Source organism: Euwallacea fornicatus, chromosome 23 (assembly GCF_040115645.1).
Source record: "Euwallacea fornicatus isolate EFF26 chromosome 23, ASM4011564v1, whole genome shotgun sequence".
Taxonomy (NCBI): Eukaryota; Metazoa; Arthropoda; class Insecta; order Coleoptera; family Curculionidae; genus Euwallacea; species Euwallacea fornicatus.
Window position 1 is genome coordinate 2,781,003 of NC_089563.1, and position 16,877 is coordinate 2,797,879.

A 16,877-nucleotide genomic window follows, 5' to 3' on the forward strand; every position below is an offset into this window, starting at 1 on the left:
GAAAGAACGCGATGATTAGCCGCTAATTTTTTGGCGGCAATTTTTTAGGGGTTTTTAAATTAGGTATGAGTTCTTGAAAGCACCTAGTTCGCAATACTACGAGCATGAAAGAGGATGGAGAATGTAACTCAGTACTACTCTCATTCCATTAAGGTTGGGGGAGTAGGAAAAGCTCTTCAACTGAATTACAACCCTGCTTTGATTGCTTATACTTGTCAGTTTTCAAGTTTTATCAGTCCATCATGCATTCTTATCATGTTCGTTTTAGAGTGCCATCATTGTTTTTGTTCAAGTAGATAGGTAGTACCTAAGAGATTTTGGTAAAGTTTTAGACAATAACTAGTACTTGTAGTTCACTTTTAATTTGAATTATGTTTTCTAAATTTAAAAATAAGAACAAGAAGGAGAAAAAAATGGACAGCAGTGTTTCTGGGTGAGTCATATATCTTTGTTGGTCGTTTTGTTACTACTTGATACTGTTATGAGCTTTGTGTGGCACCACCTATAGACATAGCCCTTCTCAGAATTGATATTCCAATGTAGTCTGATCTTCCTTGAGAACCAGCCAATATAATTCATTGAAAATCAACAAATAAGAATCAATGCAACTTAGAGTTTTATTTGACCGAATTCTATTTACTGCCAACAACTCAATTGTTCAGGTAGTACACCTACTTAGTACTCACCTGAGAATTAATGAGGAAACCATATTATAAACAATTAGTTTTTCAGTTCTCTTTTTAAGCTTGATATGTTTCTCATTATTTAATTATTTGAACTTTGAGACTTGGAAAGAGACAATGAAATATCGCTTGGAATGCTGGTACCAATACCGCAAGCAAAATTTCAAAAAAAATCATGGTGATAAAGCCTGTAAGAAGCTTTCAAAACGAGCATCACTGACTTGTTTAGTGGATTTCTAAAGTATCTGAAATGCAGGCATTTCTAAAAGAGTTTTTATAACTTTTCCAGAGGGTCGTTTTTGTTGAGTTTATTGTTAATGTACATATATCAACTTAATTACTACCTAGAAGATTATAATAAATAGTTTTTATAAAATTTTTTACTGTGACTAATTTTAGTGAGACTTCTTCCTATTGGGAGTCCGCCAATGTGCAAAAAAACAAGAATGGAACCGAAATAACAAGGTAAGTACTTTGATGTGTACAGGGATTCCAATTATAAGACATCCATTGGCAAATTTGTCTAACATTAGTGGCAATACTTTTTAAAAGAAAATTATGATGTTGCTGTTAGTATATCTTCCAAAATTTCAATTGAGTAACATTCTAATCGTTTTCATATATTCTTGGCAGCTTCACCGTTTTGGAATAATGCGTGTAAGCCTCTTTTTTGTGTATGATAAAATGAAAATGATTTTCATTGCTCTTCTGTTAGTTTCTCTAGACAAGAATCCACAATCAGCAGCAGCATACAAACTTCACAGCACACCAGTCATACTGTTACCCATTCCATTTCAGCAGGTATGTGAGAAAATGTTAATAGGAGTTAATATTAAAAGCATATGATCATACAAATAGTAATTCACTGCTTACCCAGATTATAATGTTTAAAAATTTAATTTTAAATTAGCACTAAATATAAATTTGCCATATTGACAACAATTCGCACCAAAATGTAAGTGCAAAATGCCTGCAAATCAGTTAATTGAAAGATGTTGTGACTCTCATCTTCTATAACTTTGAAACTCTGTATCTCTTTTGGTTTCTATGATATGACAGGCCTTCTGAACACTTGAGGTACTGTGTATAAAAATATTGATCATTTCCAGCTTCCTTTCCGGACTTGCCTGAAAATAATTTGATTGGCAAAGATCGTTCACGCACCATGTTAAATTTTGATGACCACAATTTGGTGATCAGAAAACCTATTGGAGCCACTTCAATTTTTGATCGTAAGTTCGAGGACAGTACCCTATTTATTTACACTTTTATTATAAAATATAAATACCCCCAATATAGTACTATGTCAGGCACATTCTAGAAATGTGGTAATTTGATACAACCACAATTATTTTTGTCCAACTTCCTTAGGTACAAACCGCCCTCTGAACGATGCCTCAATGTTCGTCTACGAGCCGAATTCATATGCCTCTGTTCGTAATCAGAATCAACGCAGAGCTTCACACCTGGCTACTACTAACAATTATTTTACCAGAATAAACCCAACTGATGTCTCTTTGGGCCCCCGTTCTTCGTGGAATCCTATTACAAGCCCCATTTTACCTTCATCCACCTCACGGGCCATTAATAATTTCTCTGCCCGTTCGGTTACTAATACTGCCAATACCAACAATGAGAGCATTGTACCAACATACAAGCATTCCTGTGCAAAATTAGGTATGGACTTGATAACGAGATTTGTTTTTGTTTCTGATATTGATTTCAGGAAAGGCATTGATAATCAATAATGTAAAATTTATGGACGGGAAAGAGGAACGCCAAGGAGCTGAGAAAGACTCCCGAGATTTGGAAAATTTGTTCAGAAAGCTGAATTTTGAAGTGACACTCAAAGTTAACTTAAAAGGAAAGGTACCTACCATAAAATCATCTTTCAAAATGATGATCTTAGAGTTTGTTTTTATGTAGGCTATTAGTTCTGCACTAAAAGACTTTAGTAAATCAAGCTTTGATAAACATGACATTTCTGTAGTAGTGCTAATGAGTCATGGCAACAACTATACGCAGGACGGTGGCAAACTTACCAAAGTGAGAGGAGGTTTTACGCAAGTATTGGGCATCGACAATGTGCCAGTTTCAGCTGACGACGTTATCGATTTTTTCACGGTAGGAAGTTATCATCAAAGTCTGAGAGGAAAGCCAAAGATTTTTATTTTTCAATGTTGCAGGTACTAATTAATTTATTCATTAACTTTCAAATTATAGCTTTATACATCTGTCCAGTTCATGTAAAATTTAATTCTGGGGTTAATTTTTAGAGGAGAGAAAGATCAAGAAGTGCGTCATGATGCTGCACCAATCAAAAATCAAGTGAAAGAGTATTCCGATGTGCTGATTGCCTTTTCCACTCTGCCAGGTAAGAAAATTATCACATTGATGTGGATAAATAGAAAGCAACCAACGGTTAAAAACATTAAAGCGGTCAGTGTTGTGAAAGTTATTTTTGATTTACGATTTGTACTTATTTATAAAATCGTCATTAATAAATCATTAGCTCTGTGTAGTGTCGCAAATTGGATATTACTCCGTGTTTTTGAACAATATCCCATTGTTTGCACGTTTCTAACAAATTAGTTTTAGATTTGTGGAAGTGAAGATCATATCAGTTACAAAAATTATAAAGCGAGATAAGAAAAATTTACTATTGTTGTATTTTCTAGGGTACTTGTCGAATCGCAACCCGATACATGGAACGTGGTACATTCAAAGTTTATGCCAAGTATTTCAAAGGCACTACCAACAATATCATATCGAGGATATGTTGAAACTCGTCGACAAAGAGTTGTCCAATAAACATCCTAATTGGACCCAAACTTCTACTTACGAAAATCGCGGATTTAAGGCATGCTATTTACACAAAAATTAGTAATATTTGTGTTTTATGTTGTGAACATAACGAACATTTTAATGGGTGGAACCACCAGTGTTTTGCTTCAATATAGAAAAATTTCTATTTCTCATCATAGCTATACATGGCAGCAATGTTCCTATTTTATTAATGACACGTGAGTATCATTTGTTTAATGCTATTTTTACCATTTGAATAGATAGGTATCTACAAGCTATAATTAAGGTAAATTTTGTAAGTTTTTACGTTTCTTTAGTTTATTAGTAATTACAACGTTAAAATATTTCGTACAAGTGCTCAAAGTTACCGTAAACTGTGTTAAAAAGCATTCGAAAAGTCAGATTAGAATGCTTTGTAAATTTTGGTGCTCTGTAAACTGTGGTATATTAATCTAAAAAGTCTGTGTTAGAGCAAAGTTAGTTATGTGGCAGGTAGAGATAGTAGTGGAGTCACATATGCATAAAACCCGAATTTCTAACTCCTAATCACTTTTTAAACAAGATAACTTCCATAGAAATGGAGAAATTGATCAATGATCCGCACTAATTTCGTCGTTTCTGTCGGCAAAGTTATCAGGAGTTTGAAATACTAAACTGGGCCTTAGCGCCCATAGACTAAAGTCCTGTCCGCTTTACCAACAGGACGATATACATGAAAATGTTCAAATGAGAGTATCGGTCTGTATTATGGTTTCCATAGAAATATATTTGAGGTAAAATTGCCAATACATTGATACAGAAGAATTAGAATTTTATTAATTATGTCGTAATGAGTATTGTTAGAATTTTTAAGTATATTATAATACTATATATACCTCTAGTATTCATTTAAAGCATTTAATGCAAGATTTATTTTATACTACCTATGACGTTATACATGAATAAACAAACAAATAAAGCAAACCAAACAGGTAGGTGATTGATTTTACACGTGTATACCCAAACAGTCCAAACTTTAAACAACACAAGTTATCACAAATTGAAAATTTAAATTACTTACCAGTTTGTCCAAAAAGTTATCGGAAATCATCGAGTAATTCTCAAGCCCAGTGAAGGTATCAATAATTTGTACGAAATTTGCATGCCTAAATTTCATTTTAATTTAGTGAACACCGCGTTTTTAAATTTCAGGTACGTTGAAGAAAAAAGCTTATGAATATTGCTGTATTTCAATTTTTAGATGAATCTTCAATGGATGTGTTCTTGAAATAAAGTAACCTTGTTTACTCATACAGAATACGAAGTAAAGAGTTTTTCATTTGGCAGGTTTTTTGCGAACATTACAAGCTGTGGCGTAACGGTATAGTTTTATGCTCGCAGACGGACCCAGGACATATAAGAAATACTATATTATACCCCAAGGGTGCGATGGCATCGTCATGGCCTGATTACTGTTTTAGAAGATACTACATTTCAGTGGCACAACTGGTTAAATCGCCTTTTCGATAGCTGGCATAATATAGGTAGCTTTGGTGTAACGAAAATAAAGGTATATGGCTATTTCCATTAAGTAGTAAATAAAAAAATAAGCATTTTTTTTAATTAGTATATTTTAACGTTATTTGACAGCCGTTATATCAAAGATCAGGTAAGGAATGACACGATTGTAAACAAAAATTCCACAATTACAAACATTCTACAATTAGTTTAAATAGCGAGTGTAACAAAAATAATCCCCACATTTATCTATAAATTATGATTCCTCATTTTTATCACAATTCGTCAATTTTAGCAGTTAAAATTGTGACGAAAATAGAAAACAACTAAACAAATCAGATGATATAGGAATTATTTTTTTAAACGCTCAAATATTACTATACCTAAGTAATAATTAAATATTGCTAATTTTAGTGGATGTCTATGCATCTGATAATTATACTTATTTACATATACAATTAAAAATAAGATGGTGAAACTTTTCTCTAAGCATATATTAATCAAATTTTGAGCTCAGTAAACGTAAATATGTTATAGGTGGCTTTCACAAAGGAACTTTTGCGTTCATTTCATTCGGAAAAATGAAGCATTTTTGCAATGACTATTCCGACTTTACAGAAAACTTAAAATTTCGAGTATGTGCGATCAGCAACTTCGATTAATGTTTGCAGGTCACATAAGGGGCCATCCCGAAAAAATAGTTACGATGCAGAACCCCATTCTATTAAAAAATAGCACATGAATGCTATCGCTGTTACTACGGATCACATGATAAATGTGCGAATAAAAAGCAATGTTATAAATGTACTTTTAACATATAGATACCAATACTAAAACTCCATTTTAACATTTTTATATAGAAATTAGCCTATTGTTAAATTATAGCTCGTTAATAATTCTGCCTTAACACATCCATCCTGTCATTGTTTATGGGAGAGCAATTATTCGGGAAATAACTTTTAACATCACAATAACATGAACATTTTTATAAAAGCGTCCAATTTTTTAGTTGTCGATAAATCAAGGTTTTCAAACTTACCAAATTCAAATATATTAACATGCGCTGAATTGTTCAGGACGTCTCGGAATATGTAAGCAATCTCTCAGATTTCATATGTATATAATAATACATTAAAATAACATTTCAAATTCCCATACTTGTCTATCTTAGAGGGAAACCTGACATGTTACAGAGATCTCTACCTTTGAAGGGAGTAGCCTGACGTCAGTATTTTTTGAAAAACTTTTACACTACTGAATTTAAATTGATATTTTATAGTAGGATAAAAAGTAAGGGACTTTTCGTTTTATTTTTACGTATTCTATATAAATCCGAGAGATTACTCACATATTCTGACACCCTGTGTATCTTAATAAAATGTTACCACTAAATAAGTATCACACAATATATTTTTGGTTGCAGTACTAAGGCTGGTTGAATATCTATAGGTTCGATTAGAAAGACAATACTGGAACTCTAAATGGCAATTTTATTGGTCTCACTAAATCTTTTTCGTCGTGTCTCAAGCTAAATAATCCATCAAGTCCAACGTGATTTGCATTTCTCTTCAAACCCATACAACCAGCCATTCCAGCTTTTCAATTTGCTTAGACTTAACTCATTAGTTGTAAATGGCCGTCAGTGGTGGAATTCTGCTCGAGCTCCCTCAGGATTGCATCAGCCTTACGCAGCGGAATTTGAGTGAAGAAACTTACCGGCTTCCGGAAGGAGTACTCATTGCTAATGAACTTGTAACGCAATCCTAACACTATGTTTAAAGCTGAAGCATCGTAAAAATGGCATCCAGAATATCTAAGAAAAAAATATATATGGTATATTTTTACTAGCTATAACCAGAACATTATTTTTAGATTTCCTATCCTTTCGAGCTAGAGGTTAATTTTATAAAAATCTACTGAGGGTTTCCTGTGTTGAGCACTTTTAAACTTTATTGGTTTTTTAAATATCTAAATGATTTTCACAGTTTTTCAGATAAAGCTTTATGTGAGCGGGTGAAAAGCAAGACATGTAAAGCTCAGTGACTTTGACATTCCTATATTGTGCTGATATAAACAACATAGATTTTTGCAGTTTTACTCAAAAGGATCTTAAATTAAACGCTTTGCCCTTAAGCCCTTCATTTTGTAAATATTTGTTCTAAAATTTGCCAGAACTTTTGGCCATGCCTTTATATGTTTTAAGGCGATTAAACATTTATTTGTGAAAGAATTTAAGGATATTTTCATTTATTTTCTGCGACTTAAAATTTTTACATAAAATTTTAGTGCCAACATCTCAGACATTCATGAAGTATTTATTTGAGACTTGATCAATTTTAGTGATGTGGAGGGTACTTTGAAAAGGAAAGTCCGTCAGAACAACAAAAAAAAATCACCTATAAGAGGGTTTTTTGTCAAATTTACATCCGGCTGATTGTGCACCAATAGGAAAAATACAGTCTTGCGTTAAAGCACATTGTACCCAAGGCAACATAATTTCAGTGTGCACCTCGTTAGTATTGACCAAGAACAAAACATCTGCTTGAACCTACAAGTACAATTGAAAATCATTTCAAGTTCTATCACATTTAACTTAAAAATTTACCATTTGTAAAAACTGAAAGTTCTCAGCATCAGTCCGAAAATATTCAAACATTTTTTTGTGTGTTAAGCTTGTGACCGGATTCTTAGTTTTAAATGGAAAAGCTAATACACCTTGTTTCAGTACTTTCTTTTCATAGATATCTATAAACATGGAATGGGTCACATTATGCATGAAACGATAGCTGCATTCAATGAAGAGGATGGCACCAGTGCGACTTAACGCTTCCTGAAAGAAAAGTATTATTTGAATCAATAATTAATAAGGCTACATTTAAATTTAACATATCAAAATTTTAAATCTTACTTCAATCACAATCGGTCTATAAGCATGTAAAATTTCATCTTGAATATGTGAGGGAAAATCATACAGATCTAAAGTTACTACTTGGCATCTCGTGCTGTTGCAGTAGTTTTGTAACTGAAATGATATAAATGTTTACAAAAAAGTACATGTTTTCCATGTTTTTATTTAATTGCAAAGTAAAATTTTCATAACCTACTACTTTACAATTAAAGAAAAAATGGGATATAAGCAGTTAAAAAAATAGTGTTGATTAGTTATTTATTAGGAACACTTACAGTTTTTAAACCATAGTCACTCAATCCTAAGTTATAAATTAAAATAGTATTATTTGGAAATACTCTAGGCACATTAGCAATGAGCCCCACAGCCTGGCTTTCCTGCCCTTCAAGTACATATGTTACTATAACAGGCAATGAGGTGTTTTTCCATATATCCTTGGGATATAACCTTGGTTTATCAGTAAATCCTAAGACATTAAGAAGCTTTTCATCTGCCACTAAAGTTTTGGTTTCTGCATCTCTTAAGTTATCCTAATAATTGCAGAAACGGTATTAATGGAGGTAAAAGACATAGGATAGATAGAGTTAATAAAAGGTATTACTACTGCATCTCAAAAAAATAGTATTGTAATACTTACATAAGATAAAGAAACAACTACACTTAAGTCTTTGAAGCAGTAAGATATATAATATATTTTTGGAACTTTAACATCCATTCATTTGAGTAATAAAGCATTTGCAGCCCGATGTTTAAAGAAAGTGGTTATTTTCAAATCATATAAGAAAGTGCCCTGTGATTTTTAGAATCCCAAAAAGATTCCTTTTCTGATTAGTACAAGCCTCAAAAGGTCCAAACCAGTCAAAAGAACTCTTACCTTAAAACTCTGTATCTGTTCATTTGTGCTTGTAACAATGTTTTGTATGGTTTCCGGCTTATGTTGGCCAAACATAACAAATGCTAAACTTATAGTCACGATCACACATAGCGTTATTAACAGATTTTTAGTCCTCATTTAGGGTCCACCGTTTCTGACTACCTATTTAAATTTAATGAACAATGCATATAACTACCGCTTGAATAGGGCGCCGACTGCATACCTCTCAAGTTGGATCATGTTTAATATTGTATTGTATGCATTAAAACTAGAACTACCTTGAAGTAAATTAATATGTTCATGTTTACTCTATTTACCACATTTTTACAGTATATAAATTACGTTTATCATTCCAAATAAACCAAGAAAATTCAAATCCAAACAATATATTGAGGTTATGAGATACGTGAAAAATAAATTGCTTTTGCATTGATCTTTGACAAAAGACTTTTGACAGATAGTAAAATAATAGGTACTTTTAAAATGCAGTGACTTCTAATTACTCTTTCTTAAAGATATAAGTCAATGATGCGCGCAACATTTTTACGTTAGAACCACATTTCTCAAAAATCTGCATCCTCCGATGCTTAAAATTAATTCTATAATTTATAAGGTGACGCATTTTAAGGAGTTGACTTAACAAAAAACTCATGATTCTATGGAACGTCTTTATTCACCACATACAGGTCATCTGAAACAACACACTTACTCATACAATCAAATTTACTATAAAACGTAACTTTTATTCATTATACAATTCTAATCAGTAATAATTTGATATTATAATATGCAACTTTAAGAATATGACTGACAGAATGCTCACACTGTCGCTGCTGGGTGACGTCAGTGAGTTAAACCTAGAAAAAAGAAAATCTTTTATAGCGAGTAAACAAGGAAATTAAAGAATATCAATGTACTTATGAATGGTCAAGCCACCCCCATATGTATCTGGAATTACTTCTGGAGACACGTTTATGGATAAACCTGAAAATGAAAAATCATTTTAGTCCACCACCAAAGAAATTTTCCACGTTTTATTCAGGTTTCAAACGTCCTGAGCATCATTTTAAAATTTAGTTGACGATGTACGTGTATACATAAACAGCATTAGGAATTCATGACAGCAAATAAAATGTCATTATATATTTTATTTATATATTTATTGTACATTTTTTTATAAATTGAATTTTTGTATTTTTTATTGTTTTCCATTGTGAAAAAAGCAGCTTTAATTGTTTTGAATTATGTCCCGTGAACGCGATTCTAAACTCCAACTCACAAATTGAGATTGACGATTAACTATATCTGATGACTTAATTAAGGACGCATTATCAACTATGGATATATGTATTTTTCTTTCCTAGCTCTCCAAGGTTATAGCAAAAACCGAGTCAAATGGACCCTTCCCAATTGGAAATTATTAATTCAATTAGCATTTTGGCATTAAGGGACCCCACTTGGAGGATTATTTCCAGCTTGCTGAATCCCATAAAGTTGATTCCAACAGAGGATCGAAGATTGAGGAGGTAAGTAGCACAATGTTTCATACAAATTAAAGGTCAAGTTTCATCCAGAAAAAAGTTTATAGTAAAAATCTTCATTATAAACTTCATACAAATTAGCTAAGGAGGTGACGAAGGGTGAGAGGTGGTCAGCTATCAACCGTTGGTCTGGATGTAGAAAACAATTGCCAACATTTCTTTAAAAGTGAGGCATTTTTTTGACCAGAAAGCCAGCATGTATTAGATCTTTGGTTAACATACTATCTGCTTTTGAATTTTGCATTAATTTGTGGTCCAAAAGTGATTGTCCTTGCTTTACACATTAAGTGACATTGTGTCCTAGCTTTAACTTGTTAAAACCAACTGTTGAATCCAAATATAGTAGGAATTCTCCTGTATTTACTGCAGTTAAATACAGATTTGTATTTATCATATGTGTTAAAGGTCTAAACTCTAAATTTAAAATGCATCCTATTCAGTCTCACTGTATAAACCTAACCTACACAACGGTCAGGGTGTCTTTGCTGTATGGCATTTTGTCTGATTTTTTTCCAGAGATTGGCGTGGGTTGGCCGAATTATGTGGTATATCAGGTGCAAGAATTCCCAGTCTTTCCAATGATGTTGATCCTACCAGAAGTGTTCTGAAAATATGGCATGAACAGTCAAAAGCTGAAGCCACTGTAGAAAATCTGTTAAACCATTTGGAGGAAATCAACAGGTTTGATGTAAAAGACGATATAAATGCATTGATAGGTAAGAAATTTTTACTAAGCCATAACAATTAGTGTTTTTCTACTACTGTTATATACAGTGTTTCAGAACTGCACAGTATTATTTGAAATATTTATTTACTAATGCAAAATAATGAACCAAGATCATATATGTAAATGCTCAATCTTGATAGAAAAAATAATAAATACAATAAAATAAAAATGTAATATTATCTTAACATTTAACACCCTGTAACTGCGGTCCCAATTGAAATTGGACACATGTTTATATAAAATGTTGTTTACTGTGGCAGAGAATAGGTACTACTATTTGAGGTAGGTACCTCAAATAGTGGCGTGGAATTCCGAAACAACCTGTATAATAAAACTAATTATACCTATAAATATTTTTTATTTAAAACGGCACAGGAGGATTTCAAATAGTGATCCTCTATTTGTTTATTTATGGTTATCTTTCAGCTGAAGACATCAAAATCTATAAAGAACGGCGACAAAATGGAGAAAGGGTTGTGGAGATCGCCACCGACATCGACAATCAGATATTAACAAAAGACGATGTTAATAATATGAATGAGGGTTTGGATCCTCAACGGTACGACGCGTTTGTTTTATTTGATGATGACGACATTCAATTTGCTACCGAATTGATCGCAAATTTGGAGGAAAAAGGTCTAAAATTATGCGTTAAAGAGAGAGATTTAGTGGGCGGTAGGTGTGAGCACGATGCCGTCATTAGATTAATTGCTGAAAGGTCAGCGCCGTGTTCTTACAGTTTTGAAAATTATAATGACCACATTAAAAAATGTTTTAGATGTGGACGGGTGATTGTCATTGTATCGTCTGCGTTTTTACAGAGCAACGCTAATAAATTTTTTTACAGTTTGGCACAATCTATATCAATAGGTAAGATTTGAGTTTATTACATCAATTTGCAATGCATGCGATTTTTTCTGTCGGTCGGTAATATGCGTTTTTAAATTATTAAAATTCAAAAGGTACGCAAAAAAATTCGTACGCATGCGCCTGTGCAAAAGTTTGAAGTCAAAATTGGCAAATAATTTATATTGGATCAAGAGTTTAAAGTTTCCCAACCAATGATATGGGTGTCATGGAAATATATGTATATGAATTAATATAGTCTAAATATTAATGGCGGCGTGTTGGTCGTGGTTCCTCACAAACATTTTATTGATATGACTATGCATGACAAAGAATAACATGTTAAAATAGTTGAATTTTTTATTATGTTCCATATTCGCTAATTTTGATCAAGTTTCTTATTAGCATCGCTCATACTCACTTCATTATAGAACAAATGTATCGCAAGATCATTCCCTGCATATATAAAGACTGCGGCATCTTACCGCCGGAGTTAAACTGTTACTTCAAGTTAGATTTTCGAAGGTCAGGAACTATGTGGAATTTCTGGGACAAGTTGAGGGACTCAATTATTGCTGTAGATCCCGAAAAAAGAAGAGCCAAATTGAGTTTACCAGAGAACAGGTATGAATTTGATTGCTATTCAGATTATTGCTAGTTAAGCGACGAGATGCCTGGACCAAATTGGAAAAAGAAATAATAATGATAATAAGTGCTTTCAATTCCCAATATAATCTAGAACTACAGGGTGTCAAATAAAAAAAAATGTTTCTGTAGAACTTCCGGAGTTTATGGGATGATTAACTCATCTTTAGAATATACCTACTTTTAGTGGTTATATCATTGGATATGTCAATTGATTGTAGGAATCTACGGGATGTTACTTTTTCTAAAGTCAATCCTCCCTTTCTTCACCCGAATTTTTTTATGCTCGATATTAGAAAACTTGTCTGCGACTCAATTTCAAACTGTCGTCTCACTCATAACATGCTTTATTACTTTCGTAATGTAATGTATAATTTGTTTGAAGGAGAAATTTGTTTCAGTTTATTTCGAGGGACGGATAGAGCTAATGTAGAGTTGACTCCCTCAAATGCACTAACAAGGTAAGGCCAGATGTCAAACAGTTTATTCAGTTTCAAGCTTAATAGATAAGATGCGGTTTAGTACCGAACCCTTGTTGAAAAATAATAGAAAATAAAGGATATCTAGACCCTCGTGTTTACCTAAGAAAAGAGGAAGTTTGTAAATTGAACAGAGTATCCACGTTTTTAAGGAAAGTAATGGTCGGTTGCACTCCACAAAGAAGTTGAGGATGGTAAAAGAGTTAATGATCTGATAAAAAAATAGATTTAATCAATTTTGGCGTAAAATACCTTGTTCTGCAATCTATAAAATTGTCTTCTTGCAAAAAAAATCCTGACACCCTGTATACCTAGAATGCTCCAGATAAGCTGTGGTAACACGAAATTCCAGTCATCTGTTAAAGAATTAATTTGATCATATTTAAACGTTGAATTACATTTTTCAGAGGTCACTAACTGTCCAACTAGGTACAGTTAGTTAGTGACCTTTTTCTAGTTTGAAAAATTGCTCTCTTTTTGTAATATTTACATGGTTTAATGCTATTGTAATATATATATAATAATGTATTTTTTCTGAGATATGATTGTTTGATATAAGTAGTATTATAGTAAATGTCGTTTTTTGAAGGTCTGAGACAAGTTCCCTTCAAAGATCGTGTGTAACTTCGCACATATCACAAACCGTAAAGTTCAGCAGCAACAGCATGAGCAATTTGCCTAACGCCGAAGTGCCTCAAGATAACATTGTGCCTTCTACTAGCGCCAACAATTTAGGACGGTACATGGATAATACCGTCAGAGAGAGGAACATGTTATCTATGTTGAAAAGAATCAAAAAGTGAGTACTTACGCTTGTTTCTAGTGTCAAAACTCTTAATTTGTTCCATAAGTTATGTTGGATAAGTTTTATTCAAATTTCAGTTGGAATTGGACGCATTTATTTTGAAACATGATATAACTTGATTAGTTTCAATTATTGTTATTTCTATGGCACCTATTGTTCAGGGGCGATAAATAATTTGGCCTGCCGGACTATAAATATTCATAATCGGGCAGCGTATAAAATATTCTTAATTGACAGAAATTTTTATTTAAAAATTGTGTTTTTATTTGTCAGAATTGTAGAGAGATGGATTTTTGGTACTTCAAGGCAAAAGTAGTAAACTTGCAAGTTTCCTAAACTAAAATAATTAATTTTTAATATGAGGTATTGTATTTCACTCAGAATTCGAAATGAATTTATGTCTCTCCCTTGAATAGTTTTAAAATTACTTATTTTTATATGATGGCACTGTATAGATCACCTAACATTTCAGTTGGGTTCCCAAGTCAAAAGACAAAACCCGAATAGCTATAGCTAATAATACACAAATAAACAAACCGCCTGACGTGGATGGTGACCAGCAATCCCAATCCCAGTATCAGGTAGAAGACAGTATCGTGAAAGCGAACTCAAAATCCAAGAATAAGGATAAAGAAAAGAAGAAGAAATTTAGTTTTAGAAAGAGCAAGAAAAAGGTCGCTTTAGCTGCCGCTTAATTACACCTAGAAGAAGTGAATTAATTGGCAAATCCAGGTGAAACTGCATGCAGAAACGCATCGAAGAGCAGAATTGCACTGTATGGTGCCGAGTACCTTTACTGGTCATTTTATAGATGACCCAAAGATAGCCTTTATTATTAATGTGATATATACTGCAACTTCAGATAAGATAGATTCAAGCAATTATTAGATTAATTGTGAGCAACATTTTCAATCTTTCTAACATTTGATTTCTTTTTTAACTTAAAACCGCAATAGTAACTTTCATTAAATTAATTTAGCAGTTTTTAAGCCGATACTTGTAGTTCCATTATATGACTAGTTTAGTCGAATATCTGATCTGGAATTTTAGACCTATTATTTAACCTTGAAGTCATTTTAAAACTTATCGTTAGTCGTATTAGTTAATTTAAAAACCAAGTTATTTTTAACATATGTACGATTAAGCGAAACTACGCTTGATAGTTTAGTTATCGAGATAAATATTTTTCGTGGATATTTTAAATTAACTTTTGGGAAAAATACACATTTTGCTACATTCAGTCAATATTGCCTACTTCCTGCTATTGTTTATGCATTTATATTTACTAGTTCAAAAAAAATATGGGTATTAAAGATATGATCTAACTTTATGTTTACGGTTTGCTGGGAATTTTGAAAACGTAGTACAGGGCTCATCTTCGAAAAAGCCTGCATATTAAACTGAGAGAAAGTGGGCCACGTACGCATAGACCAAATGCCAAAAATGGTTTAATGCGACGTGTGTAAATTTAATTGATATTTCCATATTGCCAGAAAGTTGCCCAAACGTTACAAAGTAATTGATTAGTGAATTTCGTGCAGGAACGAGGACTACCGAAAGTTCACGTTTTAATAAAATAAGTGAATTAAAAAAATTAATACTTATATGAAGTTACAAAAAATTTACGTTGTAAACTGAAAGTTAAAATCTATTCTATGTATATATGTGCATATATACACTATTGGGCAATAGAGGAACTTTAGTAATTTTAAATTTATTTCTTTGAACAAGTCTAAAATTAGTACATACATACATGTAATATATACAATGGTTTCGTAAAGTATGGAATAAATTCGTCGATATTAAAGCTAACATGTTTTGGAAAAAGCACTCAGACACGTCATTTTAGTTTTTAAAAAACTTTAAATATTAGTTATATTGATGACGCCATCACTGTCCGAGATATAACGCCATTAGTCATTTTTTTTAAGTGACAACCCCCGTTTATTTTATTCAAAATATTAAAGAGCATATTTTTTTATATGTAAACCGTAAAAAATAACGAGGGTAACAAAAGACATTTTTTAAGAAAAATAGCATAGAAATACGAAAACCAATCTTTATTATTAATATCTATGGCAACAGGCAAAGAAAACAAACGTTCACGGCAACAGAATGTTTGTTAAGTTAAAATTATTTTGCATTTTGTGTTCATAATTATTTGTGTAGTACTTAGACGATAATTTTGATATTTTTCTGCGTTTAGGAATAAGTTTTTCACAATGGCAAACTCGGTATAAGAATATTTAATGTATGATCTTCGTGTCAAAACTGGTAACAAACGAATTCTCAAACAAATGAAAATTAATAACATAGTCAAAATCAATTTGCCCTTCTGCCCTGTTTTATCGAGTTTTCAAAGTTCTTTGCTATCTTCTGTGTGATGTTTACGTTTAGATAAATTGCTTCACAATATGTTTGTATATAAAATTGTGAATAGAATAATGAATAAAATTCAGTATCATTTATATGGCAGTTGCTTTAATTATTTCCATATCAACGATTTTATCGGATTTTGAATATCAGAGTGGTATCTGGTCAATACGATTGAGACACAAACGTCAACATACTATACAAACGCATTTTGAAGAATCACCCCCTTCTCCTCTACCCTATTGTATTCTGGACGTTATATACAGACGGTGGTGTTTTTCAAATAGATAAGAAACAAAGGTTTTTATATAAACTTATATCCGAAATCTTTTTCTAAGTCATCTCCCAATTCTAACGAAAAATAATTAGGACTGAAAAATTAAAATAAAAAATCTTTAAGAGGTCCTTAAGCCAGTACATACTATCTTGTAGGCTCTATTAATATAATTTTTTTATCAAATTTGGCAAATAGTTAAAACGATCCAGTGTTCAACCTCAACCCTTGAAGGCGGATAATTCAGATGGAGACAATTTCAGGCGTCAGTATAAATGAATAACTGCCCTTACTTTGTCTCCTAATTAAGTAATTGTTCTTCTTAAGTAGCGCCTCCTAAAGTTCTTCACATATTATTGCGCTCCTAAAAGAAAGCGCAAAATTGTGATTTTACGAGGAATTGTGCTTATTCGCACAAAG

The 16,877-nt window shown here is 32.3% G+C and overlaps 3 protein-coding genes and 1 long non-coding RNA gene across 7 annotated transcripts in view; 2 read left to right on the top strand and 2 right to left on the bottom strand.

The window, feature by feature from the left end:
• The first annotated feature begins 167 nt into the window (after positions 1-167).
• LOC136346402 (caspase-3-like) lies at positions 168-4,462 on the top strand. 2 transcript variants are annotated; one of them, XR_010733292.1, is made up of 9 exons: positions 168-433; positions 1,083-1,148; positions 1,399-1,484; positions 1,793-1,915; positions 2,055-2,360; positions 2,410-2,552; positions 2,610-2,807; positions 2,960-3,057; positions 3,362-3,500. XR_010733292.1 is itself a non-coding variant. In XM_066295522.1 (9 exons), the coding sequence occupies exons 1-9, from the start codon at positions 372-374 to the stop codon at positions 3,565-3,567; spliced, it is 1,350 nt and encodes a 449-aa protein (XP_066151619.1). In that variant the 5' UTR covers positions 176-371; the 3' UTR covers positions 3,568-4,462. The 2 variants fall into 2 exon arrangements, 1 of the variants encoding a protein (XP_066151619.1); XM_066295522.1 differs by having other exon boundaries at positions 176-433; positions 2,610-2,869; positions 3,362-4,462.
• A 624-nt stretch (positions 4,463-5,086) lies between these two features.
• On the bottom strand, positions 5,087-9,184 carry LOC136346403 (uncharacterized). The gene is made up of 7 exons (XM_066295523.1): positions 8,991-9,184; positions 8,768-8,929; positions 8,169-8,423; positions 7,894-8,007; positions 7,591-7,815; positions 7,382-7,533; positions 5,087-6,798 (listed from the first exon to the last, which is right to left on the bottom strand). The coding sequence occupies exons 2-7, from the start codon at positions 8,903-8,905 to the stop codon at positions 6,600-6,602; spliced, it is 1,083 nt and encodes a 360-aa protein (XP_066151620.1). The 5' UTR covers positions 8,906-8,929; positions 8,991-9,184; the 3' UTR covers positions 5,087-6,599.
• A 245-nt stretch (positions 9,185-9,429) lies between these two features.
• LOC136346581 (uncharacterized) overlaps positions 9,430-16,877 on the bottom strand; it is a 56,343-nt gene continuing 48,895 nt past the window's right edge. Inside the window, exons 2-3 of the long non-coding RNA XR_010733326.1 lie at positions 9,685-9,751; positions 9,430-9,624 (exon numbers count right to left, since the gene is read on the bottom strand). This is a non-coding gene — a long non-coding RNA (uncharacterized lncRNA). The remainder of the gene's footprint in view (positions 9,625-9,684; positions 9,752-16,877) is intronic.
• On the top strand, positions 9,912-16,278 carry Myd88. 3 transcript variants are annotated; one of them, XR_010733325.1, is made up of 9 exons: positions 9,912-10,293; positions 10,825-11,024; positions 11,462-11,753; positions 11,814-11,905; positions 12,313-12,505; positions 12,928-12,987; positions 13,595-13,804; positions 14,283-15,726; positions 15,780-16,278. XR_010733325.1 is itself a non-coding variant. In XM_066295868.1 (8 exons), exons 1-8 carry the CDS (start codon positions 10,163-10,165, stop codon positions 14,503-14,505), a joined length of 1,401 nt encoding a protein of 466 aa, XP_066151965.1. In that variant the 5' UTR covers positions 9,912-10,162; the 3' UTR covers positions 14,506-16,278. The 3 variants fall into 3 exon arrangements, 2 of the variants coding, with proteins under 2 accessions (XP_066151965.1, XP_066151966.1); XM_066295868.1 differs by having other exon boundaries at positions 14,283-16,278; XM_066295869.1 differs by lacking the exon at positions 12,928-12,987 and having other exon boundaries at positions 9,914-10,293; positions 14,283-16,278.